Here is a 24,304-nt window from a genome sequence, read left to right as displayed (position 1 = left end):
GCGACCTCTGCGGCTGGTCTCGGCTCCTCGACCCCCCGGCCCCACGCGCGCGACCAGCCCGAGCGCGTCGGCCAATCCGCCCGCATCGGCCCCACGCGCGCGGCCAGCCCGCACGTCTCGGTTTCGCAGCCCCCACGCGCGCGGCCAATCCGCCCGCGCGCGACCAGCCCCACGCGCGCGGCTCGGCCCCGCGCGCCTCGCCTGCGTCGGTCGCACGCGCGCGGCCAATCCGCCCGCGTCGGCCCCATGCGCGCGGCCAATCCGCCCGCGCGCGACCAGCCCCACGCGCGCGGCTCGGCCCCGCGCGCCTCGCCTGCGTCGGCCCCACGCGCGCGGCCAGCCTGCGCGTCTCGGCATCCCGGCCCCACGCGCGTGACCAGCCCGAGCGCGTCGGCCAATCCGCCCGCATCGGCCCCACGCGCGCGGCCAATCCGACCGCGCGCGACCAGCCCCACTCACGCGGCTCGGCCCCGCGCGCCTCGCCTGCGTCGGCCCCACGCTCGCGGCCAATCCGCCCGCGCGCGACCAGCCCCACGCGCGCAGCTCGGCCCCGCGCGCCTCGCCTGCGTCGGCCCCACGCGCGCGGCCAATCCACCCGCGTCGGCCCCACGCGCGCGGCCAATCCGCCCGCGCGCGACCAGCCCCACGCACGCGGCTCGGCCCCGCGCGCCTCGCCTGCGTCGGCCCCACGCACGCGGCCAGCCCGCGCGTCCCGGCCCCTCGGCCCCACGCGCGCGGCCAGCCGGCGCGTCCCGGCTCCTCGGCCCCCACGAGCGCGGCTCGGCCCCCGCGCGCCTCCGCCCGCGTCGGCCCCTCGGTCCCACGCGCGCGGCCCGCTGGTTGCCGGTCTCCGCCAGGGGACACAGCCACTCGATCAAGGGCCAGACGCTCTCGCCGGACGGCGTCGTGGTCCAGATGAGTCGCGGCCGGATCGCGCCCCGCCCGGAGCCGACGTGCTCGCCATCCACGGGCGAGTACTATGTCGACGCCTCGGGGGGTGATCTCCAGGTCGATGTGTTGAACTGGACGCTAGCCAACGACGGCCTCGCGCCCAAGTCGTGGACCGACTACCTCTACTTGTCGGTCGGCAGCACTCTCTCCAACGCCGGCGTAAGCGGGCAAGCCTTTCACCACAGACCTCAGATCAGCAATGTCCACGAGCTCGATATGGTCACAGGCAAGGGCGAGCTGATAACATGCTCAGAAGAGCAGAACTCAGAGTTGTTCCATGGAGTTCTCGGTGGTCAGGGACAGTTTGGGATCATCATCAGAGCCCGGATTGCACTGGAGACAGCTCCTCACGGGGTGAGATGGATCCGAATACTGTACTCCGACTTCGCGGCCTTCACCAGAGACCAGGAGCTCCTCGTCTCGCTCCACAGCGCCCACCGGAGCGAAAGGTTCGACTACATCGAAGGCTTCGTCATCATTGATGAAGGCCTCATCAACAACTGGAGGTCGTCCTTCTTCTCCCCCAAGAACCCTGTTAAGGTAAGCTCTGTTCACTCCAACACGCTGCTGCCTCGCTGCCTCGGCTCCTCGGCCTCACGCGCAGCCAGCAAGCAGCCTCTCTGCCTCGGCTCCTCGGCCTCATGCGCAGCCAACACGCTGCACGCTGCCTCGGCCACTCGGCCTCATGCGCAGCAAGCAGCGCGCTGCCTCGCCTCCTCGGCCTCATGCGCAGCCAACACGCTGCCTCGGCCACTCGGCCTCATGCGCAGCCAGCAAGCAGCCTCGCTGCCTCGGCCACTCGCCTCATGCGCAGCAAGTAGCACGCTGCCTTGCTGCCTCGGCCACTCGGCCTCGTGCGCAGCCAGCAAGCAGCCTCGGCCACTCGGCCTTATGCGCAGCCAGCACACTGCCTTGCTGCCTCGCTGCCTTGGCCACTCGGCCTCATGCGCAGCAAATAGCACGCTGCCTTGCTGCCTCGCTGCCTTGGCCACTCAGCCTCATGCGCAGCAAGTAGCACGCTGCCTCGGCTCCTCGGCCTCATGCGCAGCAAGCAGCGCGCTGCCTCGGCCCCTCGGCCCCGTGTGCAGCCAGCACGCTGCCTCGGCCACTCGGCCTCATGCGCAGCAAGCAGCCCACTACCTCGGTCGCAGCCTGCCTGCACCGAGCACCTCGGCAACTCTCTGCCGAAATCCCACCTCAGCGCGGCCTGCTCGCCTGAGCGGTGTCCCTCGGTCACAGCCTGCCTGCACCGAGCACCTCGGCCAATCACTGCCGAGATCTACCTCGGCGCGGCCTGTCCGCCTCTATCGTGTACCTCGGCTGCATGGTGCCCGAGTCCACGTCCTCGCGTCCTGCCCGCCTGCGTCGTGCTACTCGGCCGCATGGCCCTTGCGACCACGCCTGCGCGGTCTGCCCGCCAGCGTCGTGCTCCTCGGTCGCGTAATGCCCGAGACCACACCTGTGCCGCTAGCCGCCTGCGTCGTGCTCCTTGGCTCCATGTTCCCGAGACAGACCAGTGTCGCCAGTACGCCCGCGTCGTGCCCCTCGGCTCCATAAACCCCGAGACACGTCTGCGCGGCCAGCCTGCCCGCGCCGAGCTCCACGGCCCTATCCACCTGGTTCACGCCCCTCGACCACGGCTTGCCTGCGCCGAACCCCTCAGCTCCATGTTTGCCAAGCCCACCTCAGCGCGACCTGCCCGCCTGAGCGGTGTACCTCGGTCGCAGCCTGCCTGCACCTCGCACCTCGGCAACTCTCTGCCGAAATCCCACCTCAGCGCGACCTGCCCGCCTGAGCGGTGTCCCTCGGTCGCAGCCTGCCTGCACCGAGCACCTCGGCCAATCTCTGCCGAGACCCACCTCGGCGCGGCCCGACCGCCTATCGTGTTCCTCGGCCGGGTGGTGCCCGAGGCCACGTCCTCGCGTCCTGCCCGCTTGATCGTGCTACTCGGTCGCATGGCCCTTGCGACCACGCCTGCGCGGTCTGCCCGCCTGCGTCGTGCTCCTCGATCGCGTAATGCCCGAGACCACACCTGCGCCGCCAGCCGCCTACGTTGTGCTCCTTGTCTCCATGTTCCCGAGACAGACCAGTGCCGCCATTACGCCCGCGTCGTGCCCCTCGGCTCCATAAACCCCGAGACACGTCTACACGGCCAGCCTGCCCGCGCCGAACTCCTCGGCCATATCCACTACCTTGCCCACCTGGGTTACATCCCTCGGCCGCAGCCTGCCTACGCCGAGTGCCTCGGCTCCATGCTTGCTGAGGCCACCACCTCGGTAGCGTAATGCCCGAGGCCGCCACCTCGGTCGCATAATGCCCGAGGCCTCCTCGGTCGCTTAATGCTTGAGGACACCCCCTTCGGCTCCGTACCATCCCGAGACCACACCTGCGCGGTCACCCCGCCTGCGTCGTGTTCCTCGGCTCTTCGGCTTCACGCCACCCGAGACCATGCCTGCGCGGTCAACCCGCCTGCGTCGTGATCCACGGCTCTTCGGCTTTACGCCACCCGAGAACACACCTGCGCGGTCACCCCGCCTGCGTTGTGCTCCTCGGCCCTTGGCTCTACGCCATCCCGAGACCACACCTGCGCGGCCAACCCGCCTGCGTTGTGCTCCTCGGCCCTCGGCTCTACGCCATCCCGAGACCACACCTGCGCGGTCACCCCGCCTGCGTTGTGCTCCTCGGCCCTCGGCTCTACGCCTCCCGAGATCACACCTGCGCGGTCACCCCGCTTGCGTTGTGCTCCTCGGCCCTCGGCTTTATGCCTCCCGAGATCACACCTGCGCGGTCACCCCGCCAGTGTTGTACTCCTCGGCCCTCGGCTTTACGCCACCCGAGAACACACCTGCGTGGCCAACCCGCCTGCGTTGTGCTCCTCGGCCCTCGGCTCTACGCCATCCCGAGACCACACCTGCGCGGCCAACCCGCCTGCGTTGTGCTCCTCGGCCCTCGGCTCTACGCCATCCCGAGACCACACCTGCGCGGTCACCCCGCCTGCGTTGTGCTCCTCGGCCCTCGGCTTTACGCCTCCCGAGATCACACCTGCGCGGTCACCCCGCCAGTGTTGTGCTCCTCGGCCCTCGGCTTTACGCCTCCCGAGATCACACCTGCACGGTCACCCCGCCTGCGTTGTGCTCCTCGGCCCTCGGCTTTATGCCTCCCGAGATCACACCTGCGCGGTCACCCCGCCAGTGTTGTGCTCCTCGGCCCTCGGCTTTACGCCTCCCGAGATCACACCTGCACGGTCACCCCGCCTGCGTTGTGCTCCTCGGCCCTCGACTTTATGCCTCCCGAGATCACACCTGCACGGTCACCCCGCTAGTGTTGTGCTCCTCGGCCCTCGGCTTTACGCATCCCGAGACCACACCTGCGCGGTCACCCCGCCAGTGTTGTGCTCCTCGGCCCTTGGCTTTACGCCTCCCGAGATCACACCTGCGCGGTCACCCCGCCAGTGTTGTGCTCCTCGGCCCTCGGCTTTACGCATCCCGAGACCACACCTGCGCGGTCACACCGCCTACGTTGTGCTCCTCGGCCCTCGGCTCAACGCCACCCCGAGACCACACCTGCGCGGTCACCCCGCCTGCGTTGTGCTCCTCGGCCCTCGGCTTTACGCCTCCCGAGACCACACCTGCGCGGTCACCCCGCCTGTGTTGTGCTCCTCGGCTCGACGCCTCCCGAGATCACACCTGCGCGGTCACCCCGCCTGCGCTGTGCTCCTCGGCCCTCATCGGCTCCATCGGCCCCGAGTCCAACCCTGCTCGGCTTCCTGACTGAGTTGCGCACCTTGGCCCCATGTTGCACGAGACGCGTCCGCGCGGCTAGCCCGCCTACGTCGTACGCCTCGGATCCGCATAACCAGCCCACCTGAAGTAAAAAACCATGCATCGGACCCCCTGTATGCAAGAACCGACGCATAGCTCCTTTCGGGGGGGGTATATGATAGGGGTAAAAATGGCGATGTGACACACCATGACAGCATCCCCTTGAGCGACACACTGCCCGAGGCTCGCCATACCCTGCAGCAGCTCGGCCTCCCACGCAGCCCCAGTGGCAATGTCAGACGCCACCAAAGGTACAGCCCTACCGTGCAAACAACCACGTCAGGTAACATCAAACTTCATCTATAAATACCCCCAAACTCTAAAGAGAAAAGGGGAGAGGAACTCACTCAGACACAAAACACTCAGAGGCTCTTCTTCTGCCTCATCCACTATCCCCTTCACATCTTTCTCTAACTTGATCGTCGGAGGGGTCGGGCCGAGCTCCCGGCCCGACCTGTGTGCAGGTGCGAGACGGTGTCGCCTCTTCCCGAAGCTGCGGCGGAGCTGCCTCCCGACCCGAACCGCCGACCCGAACCGCCGACCCGACCTGCCGAACCGACCTCCCGACCCGAACCACCGAGCTCGGCCGCCGGGAGACCCCGAGGGACGCCCCCACGGAGATCACCGCCTTCCGGACCCGAACCGAGCCGCGACGGCCCCGAGGCCACGGCTAAAAAAGTTACTTACCGTAACACATACAACTTCTTTTCTCTTAGTATGGACAACACATCTCTCAAGTGTTCCTCATGCTCCTGATTACTCTTTGAATACACGAATATGTCATCAATAAATACAATTACACAGATATCCAAGAGCGGTTGAAATATCCTATTCATTAGTTCCATAAAAGCTGCAGGGGCATTTGTCAAACCAAAAGGCATCACCAAGAATTCATAATGACCATATCGAGTTCTGAAAGCTGTTTTTGAAATATCCTCCTCTTTGATCCTCAACTGATAGTAACCTGACCTCAGGTCAATCTTAGAGAATACTTGTGCACCCTGCAATTGATCAAACAAATCATCAATTCTAGGTATGGGATATTTGTTTTTGATGGTCACCTGATTCAACTGTCTATAATCAATATAAAGCCTTAATGTTCCATCCTTCTTCTTCACTAATAGTACCGGAGCACCCCATGGGGATACACTGGGTCGTATGAAACCCTTATCTAATAACTCTTGCATTTGCTTCTTTAATTCTTCTAGCTCGAGTGGTGCCATTCTGTAGGGAGGCTTAGATATTGGGGTTGTACTGGGGACTAGATCAATAGCAAATTCGCCCTCTCTATCTAGAGGTAAACCAGGCAGGTCATCTGGGAATACATCAGGGAATTCTTTGACCACTGAAATTTCATCTAGGTGGGTTTCCTGATTTGAATGCTCCTTTACACACACCATATAACAAAAACAACCTTTCTGCATAAGACGATAAGCTTGAAGTGCTGATATTAAGCAAGGAGGCAAATCATGCTTAATGCCCTCAAAGAAAAATATAGGCTGATCTGGTATGCAGAAAGTAATTATTTTTTTGTAACAATCAACACTAGCGTGATGAGAAGATAACCAATCCATGCCAAGTATAATATCAAAACCCTGGATCTCTAGGAGAATCAAATCAGCAAAGAGTTCATGGTCTCCAATAGAGATCAAACAAGATGGGTAGACTAAGTTTGTTGCCAATGAATCTCCAACAGCAGTTGTAACATATAACATATAATCCAGGGGTTTAGGTAGAATATCCAAGTGACAAGCAAAGTATTGTGAAACAAACGATAAGTTGGAGCCGGGATCAAACAAAACTTTTGCATTTCTTTTAGAAACATGAAGAATACCTTCCACCACTGATTTAGAAGCTTTAGAATCTTGTTCAGTGATAGCGTACACTCTAGCATGGGCTGAAGGTCTAGGAGACAGTGGCTCTTTTTTCCTGTTCAGTGGGCAATCTCTTAGTTGATGACCTAGCTTTCCACAACCAAAACATGCTCCAATCACCCGAAAACACCGACTTGTTTCATGATTTAATCCGCATTTTGCACATAACTGAGTCCTCCCCAATGGTTTCCTTTTCTCAAATCCAGATGTCTTAAACCTCTTGTTATTATCTTCATACTCATTTTCTCTCCTGCTTTTGCTAGTAAATTTTTCCCTTTTGTTCTTGCCAATGATTTCTTGAATTTCCTCCATGTCTCTTTCAATTTTCAAAGCTCTTTCTACCGTATCAGCATATGTTTGTAATTTTAAAGCTGACATTCGGCTTCTTATTGCTGGCCGTAATCCCCTTTCAAACCTTCTTGCTTTTCTAGATTCATCATCAGTCATATGTGTGGCAAACCTGGAGAGCTCAGTGAATTTAGATTCATACTTTGTAACCGTCATACTTCCCTGGATAAGATTCAAGAACTCCAATTCTTTTTGCTCTCTCATACAATCTGGAAAATATTTATCGTTAAACTTTTCTTGGAATAACTTCCATGTCATTGGCTCATGTTTGATTTCAGACATCCTCTTAATCATTCTCCACCAGTGTTCAGCTTCTCCTTCCAACATAAAGGTGGCAAGAAAAACCTTTCGTTCATCAGAGTAACTTAAGGCATCAAATATTTTCTCTATCTGCATCATCCATCGTTCCGCCACCATTGGATCAGACTCACCACTGAAACTGGGAGGACTAAGCTTCTTAAACCGTCCAATTCCCAACCCCGTCTGGTTTGATGTCTCTGTTCCATCATTACTTCCTTGTAGGACAGGTTGTTGTTGTTGTTGCATCACTTGTGCCATAGTCTCCAAAGTCCGCATGATACCACTCAATTGATCAGCAGTAGATGCAACAGGAGAACCAGATGATCTCGTCATCCTCGCTTCCTAAAACATCAAAAGAACATTTTCTTTGATCAATCTCTAAATGATAGTCAATAAACCTAAAAAAAAAGATGATATTCTTAGTGATTCTCAAATCATGCTCTGATACCACCTCTGACACGCCCCTCAAAATATCGATAATATTTAAAATTTTTCATCACAACTAACCCAGGATCCAAACACAAATTTGAGGTCACTAAGAAAACATTCTGATCAAAATTTCACTTCTATAATCTACCAATTCATAACCCTGTGTAATCACAAACATAGCACACATCACTCGATAATTCATACAATCTGAACTCAACTCATCAAAATAAAAACCACAATATAAATCCACAAGTGGGGAAATCTATGCAGTCACCACAATCATCGATTTACCATAAGTTCATATCATTGCATGTATTTAACTTAACATTCCAAAACCCTATACATGAGGGATCCTTTAACTTACACAAAATCCACAGGTTTAGATTCATAGTCACATTTCATTAGATGCAAGGTAGCTTATACAACAACTACATATATGCTAACAAAAGTTCTGCCCAACGTCTTCTAAACTTTCCACTGCCTCAGCCCAATCTTAACATTTAAGCAAGCAATACGCTATCCTAAAAAATTTATCAACAAACGGGGTGAGCATAAAGAGCTCAGCAAGTGACTAACATATCCATATCAAAATAGTACAATTTCCAAAGAGATACAGTTTTAAAATACAAGGCAGAATATACGATTTCGTAGACATAATATCATTAGGAGCAGAAACACAATTGTCCTTTCAATCTTACATATTTGGTTCCTGACAGATGGGGCATAGAGTAATTGGAGCATATCAGTAACAAAGGAAACATATCGGAGCTTATCAATGGCATATAAAATGTTCCGAAGCATATCAACGGCATATGGAACATTTTGAAGCAAAATCATCAGTGAATGAAGCATTTCAGAGCATATCAAAAACAAATATCGTACAGAAGCTCAAACGTCGTCCTTGACGTCGCAATCTTATCATTCTTATCCAAAGCATGAACAGAAACAACTCACCAAAACTCTGGATGTCATATCAAACATATAAAGGGTGTAGTGGGATCTCAGTCAGAATGTGATTCATCCATTTCTGAATGACCACCTGACAAAAGTCTCCCACGTCTGGGAGCTCCATCCACCCACGTCTAGGTGAAGTCAAAGGGGGCCGGCAGAGCATCGCAGGCTCTAAGCACATACCCACATAGCGGGCAACAAGCGCATATCCCACATAGCGGGACCCCACATAGCGGGCAATAAGCGCATATCCTTTACCATTTCTGGCAAAGGTCCAGACAATACCACACACCATAGTACAAAAGGGCAGTTTCAACAATAAGTAGCATATATCGGAAGCACACGCGGAACAACGAAGCTTACATGTGCCTTTTTAAGAACAATATGACGCAAGGAACAAATCTCTCACAAATGTATTCATATAAGAAAGGAAAATGGAAGCAAGAGTGTACAGGGAATCCAATTATATTTAGCTCAATTCAAATAAGAAGGTTAGACGAATTCAAGTATCCAAAGGAATGGAACAGAATACGCGAAATCGACCAAAGCTCGATTTCGGACAGAATTCCAGTGGCACATCAAACAAATATTTCAGAATAACAATTATGCTCCAATACCCATAAGAAGGCTATGGTCGAATCATATATCAATCTATATTCTGATGGAACAGATTTCATATGAAACAGGGCTCCCAACACAGAGTTACCTCTGATTTGGTAACACAAGGTCAAAATCACAATCACTGTTTTGCAGAATTTATAGGGTCGGATTCAACAGATGATAGGGTGGGCAGTTGAACTCCAAAATTTTCAAACTATATGTGAAAAGAAAGATGTTCAAGTCTAGTTTCAGATAAAATCAGTTTGGTACAAATCAGAATTTTCAACAGGAAGTTATAGGCATTTTAGTATCGAAAGGTCAGAAATCTTGAACCCTGTTTTACAGCGTCTATAGGCTCATTTGAAAGAGATGTTTGGGTAAGTATTCGGTGTCCAAAATTTACAAAATCGGTGTCAAAAGAAAGATATAAGAGTCTAATTACAAACAAAATAGTTCTTGCCTAAATTCACATTTTTTACTAAAACTTATAGCTGAAACAGTGTATAGGGGTCAGTTTACCGAAAATATTTCAGAATCCATGGTTCTATGTCCAAAGAGAAACATATCAGTTTCTAAATAGAAATCTTTCAATTTATTTTGGATCAACATAAAAATAGAGTCTAATACTACTGTAGGATGGGGTTAGAACACTTGCCTTTAAAAATTTTGATCCGAAGTGAAAAGATTAAAGCAAGAACCCTAAAAGCCCCAATTTTTGTTTCTCTTCTTCTTCTTCTTCTTCTTCTTCTTCTTTCTTTCCCTGATCACCCACGAGCTGCCTTCTCTGCTTCCTTAAGAACAAAGGCAGAGAAGCTTAAGCGGTGGGATTTGTCATTTGGTGCATTTTGCAGTTTAGTCCTTGTTTTTATCATATTCACGATTAGGTCCTTAGGGTTTACATATAGGTCCTCAGATTCTTTTTTTTTTTTTTTTGAACAGATCTCCCAAATCTTAAAAATAAGTTACCTCTGATTCATACTCTATTTCTTTTGTCAATTAAAATAGATGCTTACATTATCACCAGAAATTTATACGAACATTCGGAAATGACGGGTGTTACACTTCCTAGGGTGGGTTTCACCCATCCTAGTACTACTCTTGCCCAAGCACGCTTAACTTCGGAGTTCTGATGGGATCCAGAGCTTTAGTGCTGGTATGATCTCACCCATTTCGGGTGCTTAGTCCCTCGCCTATGTGCACGTCGCGGCCAGCGCATCAACGTCCGGAGCCTCTTGCCCGTCACAAAACCGTTGGCGCTTTCTCGAACGATCATGAAACCCCTATTGCAAGCTCTCTCCGAGCCCTAGCCCAACGACTGCGTATCGGTCACAGCAAGCGCGCGCCGAAACCATCGGCACTTTCTAGAACGATCTCGGAATCGCTATTGCGACCCCATTCCGGAAAGCTCTCCCCGAGCCCCACGATTCTAACTGCGTAGTGGTCACGGCAAATTCCGAGCCCCAAAACAATCGTCTTGGAGGCCTACGGGAGATGTTTCGTATCTTGGGACACAAAAAGGAGTGCGACACGAGGACTTCCCAGGGGGTCACCTATCCTAGTACTACTCTCGCCCAAGCACGCTTAACTTCGGAGTTCTGATGGGATCTGGAGCTTAAGTGCTGGTATGATCGCACCCGTTTTGCTTTCTTCGTCCCTCGCCTATGTGCACATCGCGGCTGGCGCATCAACATCCGGAGCCTCTTGCTCGTCACGAAACTGTCGATGCTTTCTCGAACGATCACGAAATACCTATTGCAAGCTCTCTCCGAGCCCTAGCCCAACGACTGCGTATCGGTCACGGCAAGCGCACGCCGAAACCATCGGCACTTTCTAGAACAATCTCGGAATCGCTATTGTGACCCCAATCCGGAAAGCTCTCTCCGAGACCCACGATACTGACTACTTAGCGGTCATGGCAAATTCCGAGCCCCAAAACAATCGTCTCGGAGGCTTACGGGAGATGTTTCGTATCTCGGGACGCAAAAAGGAGTGCGACACGAGGACTTTCCAAGGGGTCGCCCATCCTAGTACTACTATCGCCCAAGAAAGCTTAACTTCGGAGTTCTGATGGGATCCGAAGCTTAAGTGCTGGTATGATCACACCCGTTTCGCTTGCTTCGTCCCTCGCCTATATGCATATCACGGCTGGCGCATCAATGTTGGGAGCCTCTTGCCCGTCACGAAACCGTCGATGCTTTCTCGAATGATCATGAAATCCCTATTGCAAGCTCTCTCCAAGCCCTAGCCCAACGACTGCGCATCGGTCACGGCAAACGTGCGCCAAAACCATCGGCACTTTCTAGAACGATCTTGGAATCGCTATTGCGACCCCAATCCAGAAAGCTCTCTCCGAGCCCCACGATACTGACTGTGTAGTGGTCACGGCAAATTCTGAGCCCCAAAACAATCATCTCGGAGGCCTAAGGGAGATGTTTCGTATCTCAGGATGCAAAAAGGAGTGTGACACGAGGACTTCCTAGGGTGTCACCCATCCTAGTACTACTCTTGCCCAAGCACGCTTAACTTCGGAGTTCTGATGGGATCTAGAGCTTTAGTGCTGGTATGATCTCACCCGTTTCAGGTGCTTCGTCTCTCGCCTATGTGCATGTCGCGACCGGCGCATCAACGTCCAGAGCCTCTTGCCCGTCACAAAACCGTTGGCGCTTTCTCGAACGATTATGAAACCCCTATTGCAAGCTCTCTCCGAGCCCTAGCCCAACGACTGTGTATCGGTCACGGCAAGCGCGCGCCGCAACCATCGACACTTTCTAGAACGATCTCAGAATCGCTTTTGCGACCCCATTCCGGAAAGCTCTCCCCGAGCCCCATGATACTGACTGCGTAGCGGTCACGGCAAATTCCGAGCCCCAAAACAATCGTCTCGGAGGCCTACGGGAGATGTTTCGTATCTCGGGACGCAAAAAGGAGTGCGACACGAGGACTTCCCAAGGGGTCACCCATCTTAGTACTACTCTTGCCCAAGCACGCTTAACTTCGGAGTTCTGATGGGATCCGAAGCTTAAGTGCTGGTATGATCGCACCCGTTTCGCTTGCTTCGTCCCTCGCCTATTGTAACATCCCTCATTAAAGAAATTTTCGTATAAGTTTCTAGTTATAATGTAAGTATCTATTTTAAATTTAATAAAAGAGCCAAAGTATGAATATGAGAACTTATTCATAAGATTTGTGAGATTTGTTCAAAAAAAAAATCTGAGGACCTATATGTAAACCCTGAGGACCTAATCGTAAATATAATAATATAAGGACTAAACTACAAAATGCACAAAATTACAAATTCCACCATTTAAGCCTCTCTGCCTTCATTCATAAGGAACCAGAGAAGGCAGCTGCGTGGAAGAACAGGAGAAAGAAAGAAAGAAGAAGAGAAGAAAAAGGGGGAAGAAGAAGAAAAAAAAATTGGGGCTTTGAGGTTTCTTGCTAAAATCTTCTCATTTAGGGCCATAATTCTCAAAGGCAAGTGTTCTAACCCCATCCTACAGAAGTATTAGTCTATGTTCCTATATTGATTCTGAAAGATTTATGCTTAGAATATGATATTTCTCTCTTTGGACATAAAACCAAGGATCTGAAATTTTTTCGGTAAACTGATCCCTATATACTGTTTCAGCTATAATTTTTTACACCAAATGTGAATTCAGGCAAGACCTAGCTCGTTTGAAATTAGACTCTTATATCTTTCTTTTGACACTGATTTTGTAGATTTTGGACACCGAATACTTACCCAAACGTCTGTTTCAAATGAGCCTATAGATGCTGCAGAACAGGGATCAAAATTTCTGACCTTTCGATACTAAAATAATTATAAGTCCCTGTTGGAAATTCTGATTTGTACCAAACAGATTTCATTCGAAACTAGACTTGTAGACCTTTCTTTTGATCTATAGATTGAAAAATTTGGAATTCAAATGCCTACCCTATTATCCGTTGAATCCGACCCTATGAATTCTGCAAAACAATGATTTTGTTTTTGACCTTGTGTTACCAAATCAAAGGTAACTCCTTGTTGGAAATCATGATTCGTACGAAACTTGTTTCAACAGAAAATAGATTGATATATCTTTCGACAATAGCCTTTGGACAAGATTCCTACAAAACTTGTTTTAACAGAAAATAAATTTGGAATCCATAGAGCGGAATCAACAGATAGCAGAATAGGCATTTGAATTCCAAATTTTTCAATCTATATATCAAAAGAAAGGTTTATAAGTCTAGTTTAAATGAAATCAGATTGGTACAAATCAGAATTTCCAACAGGGACTTATAGGCATTTTAGTATTGAAAGGTCAGAAATTTTGATCTATGTTTTGCAACATCCATAGGCTCATTTGAAACAGACGTTTGGGTAAGTATTCGGTGTCCAAAATTTTCAAAATTAGTGTAAAAAGAAAGATATAAGAGTCTAATTTCAAATGAACAAGGTTTTGTCTAAATCCACATTTGGTGCTAAAAATTATGGCTGAAACAATGTATAGGGGTCAGTTTACCGAAAAATTTCAGATCCATGATTTTTGTATCTAACAAGAGAAATATCAGGTTCTAGGCTGAAATCTTTCAAATAATTTAGAATAAATATGAGACAAAAGGCTAATAATTCTGTAAGATGGGATTAGAATACTTGCCTTTGAGAATTTTGACCCTAAATGAGAAGATTGAGTAAAAAACCTCAAAGCCCCAATTTTTTTTTCTTCTTCTTCTTCCCACTTTTTTTTTTTTTCCTCTTCTTCTTTCTTTCTTTCTCTATTCATCCACGTAGCTGCCTTCTCTGGTTCCTTAAGAATGAAGGCAGAGAGGCTTAAATGGTGGGATTTGTAATTTTGTGTATTTTGCAGTTTAGTCCTTGTATGATTATATTTACGATTAGGTCCTCAGGGTTTACATATAGGTCCTCAGATTTTTTTTTGAACAAATCTTCCAAATCTTATGAATATGTTCTCAGATTCATACTTTGACTTTTTATTAAATTTAAAATAGATACTTACATTACAACTAGAAACTTATACGAAAATTCAGAAATGAGGGATGTTACACTCTCCCCCCCTTAAAAGAAAAATTTAGTCCTCTAAATTTATCATACCTCTAGCTCCTAGGATGCATGGTGTACTTTAAAGTATGACTTTCCTTTAGGATTTGATTCTTGATATCTGGTTCATTTGGTACATATACTCTCTCCCCAAATCTCAATAGGCCATCCTTTGAAACTTGAAATTTTGGCTTCAATTCCTTTTCTACTTCATTCCTCAAGTAGATTAAATGTGGATCTCATAATTATCCTTCCTTAATTTGTTGAATAAGATCAGATTGCACTTGAATGGAGGCCATCAATATCATCGAGTCTTGCTCTTTCTTCAAAGCTTTCAAATCAAAATTTTCTTCTAATAACTTCCATTGCTTCACGACCAGACTAGCCATAAAACTTGTAGATTTTCTACTAAGTGCATCAGCTACAACATTGGCTTTACCCGAGTGATAACGGATGGCACAATCATAATCCTTCAGAAGTTCTATCCATCTTCGTTGTCTCATGTTTAACTCTTTCTGAGTGAAAATATATTTTAAACTCTTGTGATCAGTAAAGATTTCAAATTATCGACCATACAAATAATGTCTCCAAATCTTTAGAGCAAAAATAATTGCTACCAATTCCAAATCATGAGTTCGATAATTCAATTCATAACCTTTTAGTTGCCTAGAAGCATAAGCAATCACTCTCCCTTCCTACATCAAAACACATCCAAGGCCCTTTCTTGAAGCATCGGTATAAACTACAAATCCCTCACTACCACTTGGAATAGTGAGAATAGGAGCACTAGTCAATCTTCTTTTTAACTCTTGAAAACTTTGCTCACAATCATCACCCCATACAAATTTCACATTCTTTTTAGTGAGTTTGGTGAGAGGTTGAGCGATTCAAGAAAATCCCTCCACAAATCTCCTGTAATAACATGCCATGCCCAAGAAGCTTCTAATTTCTATTACATTTGTTGGTACTTCCCATTCAACTACAGCTTCTATTTTCTTTGGATCAACAGATATACCCTTCACCTAAGAAAGCAACTTCATTTAGCCACAATTCACATTTGCTGAACTTTGTATACAACTTCTTTTCTCTTAGTATGGACAATACATTTCTCAAGTGTTCCTCATGCTCCTGATTACTCCTTGAATACACCAATATGTCATCAATAAATACAATTACATAGCCATCCAAGAGCGGTTGAAATATCCTATTCATTAGTTCCATAAAAGCTGCAGGGGCATTTGTCAAACCAAAAGGCATCACCAAGAATTCATAGTGACCATATCGAGTTTTGAAAACTATTTTTGGAATATCCTCTTCCTTGATTTTCAACTGATAGTAACCTTACCTCAGGTCAATCTTAGAGAATACTTGTGCACCCTGCAATTGATCAAACAAATCATCAATTCTGGGAATGGGATACTTTTTTTTTTTTATGGTCACCTGATTCAACTATCTATAATCAATACAAAGCCTTAATGTTCCATTCTTCTTCTTCACTAATAGTACCGGAGCACCCCATGGAGATACGCTGGGTCGTATGAAACCCTTATCTAATAATTCTTGTAGTTGCTTCTTTAATTCCTCTAGCTCGAGTGGTGCCATTCTGTAGGGAGGCTTAGATATTGGGGTTGTACTAGGGACCAAATCAATAGCAATTTCACTCTCTCTATCTAGAGGTAAACTAGGCAAGTCATCTAAGAATACATTAGGGAACTCTTTGACCGCTGAAATTTCATCTAGATGGGTTTCCTGATTTGAATTCTCCTTTACACACACCATATAATAGAAACAGCCCTTCTGCATAAGGCGATAAGCTTGAAGTGCTGATATCAAGCAAGGAGGCAAATCATGCCTAATGTCCTCAAAGTAAAATATAGGCTGATCTGGTATGCAGAAAGTAATTATTTTTTTGTAACAATCAATACTAGCGTGATGAGAAGATAACCAATCCATGTCAAGTATAATATCAAACTCCAAATCTTTAGGAGAACTAAATCAGCAAAAAGTTCAAGTTCTCCAATAAAATCAGACAAGAGGACCAGATTCAAGTTCGTTATCAAAGAATCTCCAATGATTGTATTTTACATATACCACATAATGTAGTGGTCTAGGATGAATGCCCAAGTGAGAAGCAAAATATTACGAATCAAATCGTAGATAGGACCCATGGTCAAACAAATATTTGCATACTTTCATAAACATACATAATACCTTCGACTACTAATTCAGAAGTTTTAGAATCATATTCAGTGATAGCATACACTCTGACATGGGCTGATGATTTATGAGGCAGTGACTCTTTCTTCTTGTTCAAAGGGCAGTCTTTTATTTTATGATCTAACTTTCTACAAGCAAAATAGACTCCAGTCACACGAAAACACAAATTTGTTTCATAATTTAACTTGTAATTCACACATGATTGAGTCTTTTGTGGTGACTTCCCATTTCAAATCCAAATGTCTTAACCCTTTTGTTATTACTTTCTGATTCATTTCCAATCATATTTTTTTATTGGTAAACTTATCCTTATCATTCTTGCCACAAATCTTCAAAAATTCTTTTTATTGTTCCCATTAATGATCAGTCTCTACTTCCAATATAAGGTAGCAAAAGAAATCTTTTGATCATCAGAACAATTTTATATATCAAATATCTTCTTTGTTTGCATCATTCGTTTTTCTACCACCAATGAAATTAGGTTCACCATGCTTTCATTGCGCTACTCTGATTTAGTATCCTCGATCAACCCTTTCATCCACCTTAATTAATTAGAAACAAATGAAATAGAAGGACCAAATGTCCTCATCATCCTAGATTTAGTGACCTCATCAACAAGGAGTTACCATTGATTTAGTGACCAAAGGTCCAAAACTAAATCACTGTTTTACAGAATCCATAGAGCGGAATCAATAGATAGCAGAATAGGCATTTGAATTCCAAATTTTTCAATCTATATATCAAAAGAAAGGTGTACAAGTTTAGTTTCAAATAAAATTAGTTTGGTATAAATCAGAATTTCCAACAGGGACTTATAGGCATTTTAGTATCGAAAGGTCAGAAATTTTGATCTCTGTTTTGCAGCATCCATAGGCTCATTTGAAATAGACGTTTGGGTAAGTATTTGGTGTCCAAAATTTTCAAAATCAGTGTCAAAAGAAATATATAAGAGTCTACTTTCAAATGAATAACGTCCTATCTAAATCTATGTTTGGTGCTAAAAATTATGGCTGAAACAATGTATAAGAGTCAGTTTACTAAAAAATTTCAGATCCATGATTTTTGTATCTAACAAGAGAAATATCAGGTTCTAGGCTGAAATCTTTTGAATAATTCAGAATAAATATAAGACAAAAGACTAATAATTCTGTAGGATGGGATTAGAATACTTGCCTTTGAGAATTTTGACCCTAAATGAGAAGATTGAGTACGAAACCTCAAAGCCCCAATTTTTTTTTCTTCTTCTTCTTCCCCCCCTTTTTTTTTCCTCTTCTTCTTTCTTTCTTTCTCTGTTCATCCACATAGCTGCCTTCTCTGGTTCCTTAAGAACGAAGGCAGAGAGGCTTAAACGGTGAGATTTGTAATTTTATGCATTTTATAGTTTAGTCCTTGTATGATTATATTTACAATTAGGTCCTCAGGGTTTACATATAGGTCCTCAGATTTTTTTTTGAACAAATCCTCCAAATCTTATGAATAAGTTCTCAGATTCATACTTTGACTTTTTATCAAATTTAAAATAGATACTTACATTACAACTAGAAACTTATACGAAAATTCAGAAATGAGGGATGTTACATCGCCCATCCTAGTACTACTCTCGCCCAAGCACGCTTAACTTCGGAGTTCTGATGGGATCCGATGCTTTAGTTCTGGTATGATCGCACCCATTTTGTTTGCTTCGTCGCTCGCCTATGTGCACATCGCAGTTGGCGCATCAACGTCCGGAGCCTCTTGCCCGTCACGGAACCGTCGATGCTTTCTCGAATGATCACGAAATCCCTATTGCAAGCTCTCTCCGAGCCCTAGCCCAATGTCTGCGTATCTATCACGGCAAGCGCGTGCCGAAATCATCGGCACTTTCTAGAACGATCTCAGAATCGCTATTGCGACCCCAATCCGGAGAGCTCTCTCCGAGCCCCACGATACTAACTGTGTAGCGGTCACGGCAAATTCCGAGCCCCAAAACAATCGTCCTGGAGGTCTACTGGAGATGTTTCGTATCACAGGACGTAAAAAAGAGTGCAACACGAGGACTTCCTAGGGGGTCACCCATCCTAGTACTACTCTCGCCCAAGCACGCTTAACTTCGGAGTTCTGATGGGATCCGGTGCTTTAGTGCTGGTGTGATCACACCCATTTCATGTGCTTCGTCCCTCGCCTATGTGCACGTCGCGGCTGGCGCATCAACATCCAAAGCCTCTTGCCCATCATGAAACCGTCGGCGCTTTCTCGAACAATCACGAAATCCCTATTGCAAGCTCTCTTCGAGCCCTAGCCCAACGATTGCGTATCGGTCATGGCAAGCGCGCATCAAAACCATCGGCACTTTCTAGAATGATCTCGGAATTGCTATTGCGACCCCAATCTGGAAAGCTCTCTCCGAGCCCCACGATATTGACTACGTAGCGGTCACGGCAAATTCTGAGCCCCAAAACAATCATCTCGGAGGTCTACAGGAGATGTTTCATATCTTGGGACGCAAAATGGAGTGCAACACGAGGACTTCCCTGGGGTCACCCATCCTAGTGCTACTCTCGCCCAAGCACACTTAACTTCGGAGTTCTGATGGGATATGGTGCTTTAGTGCTGGTATGATCGCACCCGTTTCGCGTGCTTCATCCCTCGCCTATGTGCACGTCGTGGTCGACGCATCAACATCTGGAGCCTCTTGCCCGTCACGAAACCGTCGATACTTTCTCGAACGATCACGAAATCCCTATTGCAAGCTCTCTCCGAGCCCTAGCCCAACGATTGTGTATCGGTGGCAAGCGCCCGCCGAAACCATCGGCACTTTCTAGAACAATCTCGGAATCGCTATTGCGTCCCCAATCCGGAGAGCTCTCTCCGAGCCCCACAATACGAGCCCCACAATACTGACTGCTTAGCAGTCACGGCAAATTTCGAGCCCCAAAACAATCGTCTCGGAGGTCTACAGGAGATGTTTCATATCTTGGGACGCAAAAAGGAGTGCAACACGAGGACTTCCCAGGGGGTCACCCATCCTAGTACTACTCTCACCCAAGCACACTTACCTTCGGAGTTCTGATGGGATCCGGAGCTTTAGTGCTGGTATGATCGCACCCATTTCGGTTGCTTCGTTCCTCGCCTATGTGCACGTCGTGGCTGACGCATCAACATCCGGATTGATAGAACCCTTGCAGATTCTAAACTTGGGGTTGATCTCTTTAGGGGATCGGCCTCCTTAGAACTCTATAGGGTTAATCAAGTAGGGTCTTCACCTCGTTGCTGCACGCACAATGGCGAGCATCTCCTTATTATATATTGACTTATTTTGATGGGAGGGAGATAATGTCTTGCTAGTGTATGTGAGTGGTCGACCATCTTGTATGAGAACGTCTCCCATTCTGTCTCCAGATGCATCGGCCTCAATGATAAAGGGTCGGTTGAAATCTGGTAGCGCTAACACCGGCATCATCGTCATGGCTGCCTTAAGTTTGTCGAAGGCAGCGGAGGTTTTGTTCACCCATTGGAAGGTATCATTTTTCATTAGAGAAGTGAGTGGTGCACTAATCTTATGGTAGTAGCCTGTTAAACCCAGAAAGCCATATAGCAATTTTATGTTCCTCGGGGTATGCCAGTTTTGCATTGCTCCAATTTTGAAGGGGTCCACAGTCACACCTTCCTCTGATATGATATGCCTAAGATATTCCACCTTTTGTTGAAGAAAGCAAAAATGCAGTGGCCGCTGTGTGTTCGAAAGGCGATTTTCGGTATGACTTCATCGTACACTCGTATTTGATGATACCAGGATCAAAGGTCCAACTTTGTGAAGATTTGTGTTCCCTTTCATCTAGCAATTCTTCTACTACTGGAATAAGGTATTTATCCTTGATGTCTATGCCATTGAGAGCTCGGTAATCAACACATATTCGCCATATTTCATCCTTCTTGCGTACAAGTAACACTAGTGAATAGTAGAGGTTGCGACTTGGCCAAATAACTTCTGTTTCGAGCATCTCTTTTATAATCCTTTCTATTTCATTATTCTGGAGATGTAGATACTGATATGGCCATGTATTTTCTGGAGGTTTTCCTGAAAGAATCATTATATAATGATCATGCCGATGGGTAAGAGGTAGGTTGTGCGGTTCGTCAAATATATCTTAAAATTCAGCAAGCAAAGGAAGTAGGTTTGGATCTTCAAATTCTATTGGCTCTCCCTTAATTTGCTGCACAAATTGTGCCAAAAAGCCGCTGCATGCTTTATGCAAAACCTTCTCCATTTGTTGTGTGCAAATTGTTGTTACGTCGCCTCCACGTTTCCCGTGCAATGTCACCTGTTTCTCCGTACTGTAAATTTCATAATTAGTTTCATAAAATTCCAGGAAATATTACCTAATGTCGTCAACCATTTAATTCTGAGCATTGCCTCATGATTGTTAAGAGGGAGAAGGAAGAATTATGCAATTATCTCTTGGTCCTGCAGTAATAGTTTCTCCTGCGAGCGCCTATGATCACAATTCAAAATCCGTCCGTCGATGACCTTAACATCAAACCTGTAGTGATTCTTGATAGGTAATGCTATCCGAACAGCAAGCTTACTATTTAGGAAGTTAGTAGTACTGCCCGTGTCGATGAGAACAGTGATCGGTTGTTATTTAAGAAGGCCTCCAACTTTCATCGTTTGCGGGTTTGAGTAGCTGGCTAGTGCGTGTAACATCCCCCATTTTTAAAAATTTAGTAAAAAGGTTTGTTTGTAAAAATAAGGATTATTTAATAATTATTTTATATTAAATGATATTATATTAAAGGTTTATGGCTAGGGACCTAAGAGTAAATATTAGAAGTTTGATATAATTTATGAAAGATTCAGATTTAAGTTAGAAAAAAAAAATATATATATATATAATGGACATGTGTCACTAACTAACATAAGGTTGGTGCCACTTATCTTTGCTCTAAAGATGACACCTAGCTCCTTTCATGCATGCATGACACCTTGCAACTTTTGCATTAGCCAAAACCCAAATAATTAGATGAAAGGTTAAAGAAAACAAACCTGAAGAGTTGCAGCCAACGTGAGTTTGAGAAGAGAAGGGAAGAAGAAGAAGAAGAAGAAGAAGAAGAAGAGCTTGAGGTTTTTCACCAATTTTCTCACCTTTGGGATTCAAATAATTTTAAGGCAAGTGTTCTAACCCAATCCCACAGTAACCTTAATCTCTGTTTCCATTTTTATTCTGCAAAATTTGAAAGATTTCAACTGAAAACCAGACCTTCTTTTGTTTTGATATAAAGCTATGAATCTGTAATTTTTCAGTAATCTGACCTCTATGTAATGTTTTGATCATAACATTTTGTAATAAACTCTGATTTAGACAAAACCTGTTTCATTTGAAAGTAGACAAGAAAATCTTCATTTTCATATAAAGATCGAATGATTTGGAGTTTAATTGCCTACTAAGACTTCTGTTTAAATTAACCCTACAGATTCTGCAAAACAGGGACTGAAATTTCTAACCTCTTGTTGCTTAACTACTTATAACTTTCTGTTGTGAACTCAGATTCATAAAAAGTATGTTTTATTCGAAGATAGACTCAAAATGCTTTCTGTATATACCTGATTTGAAATTTTTGGATTAGAATTGCTAACTGAAACATCTGCTTTCATCGACCCTATGGATTCAGTAAAACAGAGCTAATATTTTCAGACTTTTCGCTACGAAATTATCTGTAACTCCTTGTTGTAAATTCCAAATCTTGTAAAACTTATTTTCCTAAAACTAGACTGACAAAGCTTTCTAATAACACCTATTTTGTATAAATTGGAGCATAATTGGTTATCCAAATAGTTCATAAAATGTTCCTATCAAATTCTGCCAGAATCGAGCTTTGGTCGATTTCGACTTTCCTTGTTACTTCTCTTTGGAAATCGATTTTGGCAAAAACTCTTACTTCAGTTAAGCTTTACATTATTATCTTAAATTCTTGTATACTTTGGTCCTTTATTTATTTGTACATCTGCAGCTATCATCTAAAGATCATGTTTGCATCGTAATGATTCGGCACATGCATCCCATTGTTCCGCATTTGCTTTCGATATGTGCCTCCTCCAGTTTCATTTCTTTGGACATTGAATTTATCGAACTTTCTTATTTCAATTGAGCTATATATGATTTCTTGAAAATCCTTGTATGCTCTTGCTTTTGTTTTCTTTCAAATCGGAATACATTGTGAAAGATTATGTTTGTATCGTATTGACTCGAAAGGCATATGTACATTTCGTTGTTCCGCATATGCTTCCAATATATGCTAATTTCATTATTCATACTGTCCCTTTGTACTCCGGTGTTTGTGGGATAAATGTGAACCTTTGCCAGAAATGGTAAAGGGAGTTATGCTTAGAGCCCGCGATGCTCTGCCGGCCCCCTATGACTTCACTCAGACGTGGGTGGATGGAGCTCCCAAACGTGGGAGACTTATGTTTGGTGGTCATTCAGAAATGGATGGACCATATTATGTTATGATCCCACTTCACCTTCTATGTGTTTGATATGATATCCAAAGCTTTGGCTATGTTTCTATGCATGCTTTGGATAAGAATGAAATGAATGCATCGTTATGTGACATTTGAGCTTCTATTCATGTTTTGTTCTTTGATATATTTCCGAAATGTTATAAGACTTTGTTATACCTTGAACGCTACCATATGTCATCGTATGCTCCTTATGCCAATGATATGCTCCAATTATCGTTCCTCGATTGTATAAACAAAACGTGCTTCGAACGAAATAACATCGTAATTCTGCATTCATGGTATCCAAAATGCTCCTTACGTCTTTGTTATGCCTTGAAATTACCATATGTCATCGATATGCTCCTTATGCCAATGATATGCTCCAATTATCTTTCCTCGATTGTATAAACAAAACGTGCTTTGAACGAAATGACATCGTAATTCTGCATTCATGGTATCCAAAATGCTCCTTATGTCTTTGTTATGCCTTGAAATTACTATATGTCATCGATATGCTCCTTATGCCAATGATATGCTCCAATTACCTTTCCTCGATTGTATGAATAAAACGTGCTTCGAACGATATGATATTGAAATTCTGCATTCAAACAAAACATGCTACTGTTTCATCCTGTATCTCTGCTTTGTATTTTGATACCTCATTTGTTTGAAAACTGTCCTCTTTGTTATGGATATGTTAGTCATTTGCTGAGCTTTATATGCTCACCCCGTTGCTATATAAATTTTTCAGGATAGCTTATCGCTTACTGTAAATTGGGTTGAGGCAGTGGAAGACTAGAAGATTTTGGAGCAAATATTTTGTACTTGATAGGTTGATATTGTATAAGTTCTTTTTGGGTGTAATGAAATATCAATGACAAATCTAGATTGATGTATCTTGTAAATATTTGAAAAATACCTCTTACGTCAGGATTTTGGAAATGTTAAGTCTAAACTGTGTACTGATATAAACATTTAGTACATGTTGGTTTTGTGATTGCATTAATTATCGCGCTTATGGATTTATGATATAGTTATGGTTTAGTAAAGTTGCTTTTGGATTTTAAGAATCATCTAGTGATATGATGTATGATTATAAACTGCACAGGTTTTGTGAATTGTGGATTGTAGAGGTGAATGACTTGAATGTTTTTCTTAGTGACCTCAAATGTGTGATTGGATCCTGGATTGTTTGTTGAATTAAATATTATTAATCTTGAATAAGGTTCACACCTCCTAAACGAGAATTCAATTCGGGGGGGGTCGTGACAGAGTGGTATCAGAGCATGGTTTG

At 45.6% G+C, this 24,304-nt stretch overlaps 1 protein-coding gene, 7 non-coding genes and 2 pseudogenes across 8 annotated transcripts; 1 reads left to right on the top strand and 9 right to left on the bottom strand.

The window, feature by feature from the left end:
- The first annotated feature begins 915 nt into the window (after nt 1–915).
- LOC135679496 (cytokinin dehydrogenase 5-like) lies at nt 916–12,908 on the top strand. Its single transcript, XM_065193314.1, has 2 exons — nt 916–1,491; nt 12,903–12,908. The coding sequence occupies exons 1-2, from the start codon at nt 916–918 to the stop codon at nt 12,906–12,908; spliced, it is 582 nt and encodes a 193-aa protein (XP_065049386.1).
- On the bottom strand, nt 10,325–10,441 carry LOC135592624 (5S ribosomal RNA; annotated as a pseudogene).
- LOC135593167 (5S ribosomal RNA) lies at nt 10,792–10,910 on the bottom strand. Its single transcript, XR_010479433.1, has one exon. It is a non-coding gene; the product is annotated as a 5S ribosomal RNA (ribosomal RNA).
- Nucleotides 11,261–11,379, bottom strand: LOC135592479 (5S ribosomal RNA). Its single transcript, XR_010479074.1, has one exon. It is a non-coding gene; the product is annotated as a 5S ribosomal RNA (ribosomal RNA).
- On the bottom strand, nt 11,730–11,848 carry LOC135592410 (5S ribosomal RNA). Its single transcript, XR_010479032.1, has one exon. It is a non-coding gene; the product is annotated as a 5S ribosomal RNA (ribosomal RNA).
- Nucleotides 12,199–12,317, bottom strand: LOC135593840 (5S ribosomal RNA). The gene has a single exon (XR_010479847.1). It is a non-coding gene; the product is annotated as a 5S ribosomal RNA (ribosomal RNA).
- Nucleotides 12,909–18,072: 5,164 nt separating the features above from the next.
- Nucleotides 18,073–18,201, bottom strand: LOC135592630 (5S ribosomal RNA; annotated as a pseudogene).
- A 350-nt stretch (nt 18,202–18,551) lies between these two features.
- On the bottom strand, nt 18,552–18,670 carry LOC135588312 (5S ribosomal RNA). Its single transcript, XR_010476193.1, has one exon. It is a non-coding gene; the product is annotated as a 5S ribosomal RNA (ribosomal RNA).
- Nucleotides 18,671–19,020: 350 nt separating this feature from the next.
- On the bottom strand, nt 19,021–19,138 carry LOC135592315 (5S ribosomal RNA). The gene has a single exon (XR_010478992.1). It is a non-coding gene; the product is annotated as a 5S ribosomal RNA (ribosomal RNA).
- A 361-nt stretch (nt 19,139–19,499) lies between these two features.
- Nucleotides 19,500–19,618, bottom strand: LOC135593503 (5S ribosomal RNA). The gene has a single exon (XR_010479666.1). It is a non-coding gene; the product is annotated as a 5S ribosomal RNA (ribosomal RNA).
- Nucleotides 19,619–24,304: the final 4,686 nt, after the last annotated feature.

Source organism: Musa acuminata, chromosome BXJ1-1, assembly GCF_036884655.1.
Source record: "Musa acuminata AAA Group cultivar baxijiao chromosome BXJ1-1, Cavendish_Baxijiao_AAA, whole genome shotgun sequence".
Lineage (NCBI taxonomy): Eukaryota > Viridiplantae > Streptophyta > Magnoliopsida > Zingiberales > Musaceae > Musa > Musa acuminata.
Note: the sequence above shows the minus strand (reverse complement) of the source record. Positions and strands in the feature narration are given on the sequence as shown.

Excerpts from the sequence above, each read along its gene's own strand:
- LOC135679496 (XM_065193314.1), top strand. The coding sequence starts at position 916 with ATGAGTCGCGGCCGGATCGCGCCCCGCCCGGAGCCGACGTGCTCGCCA.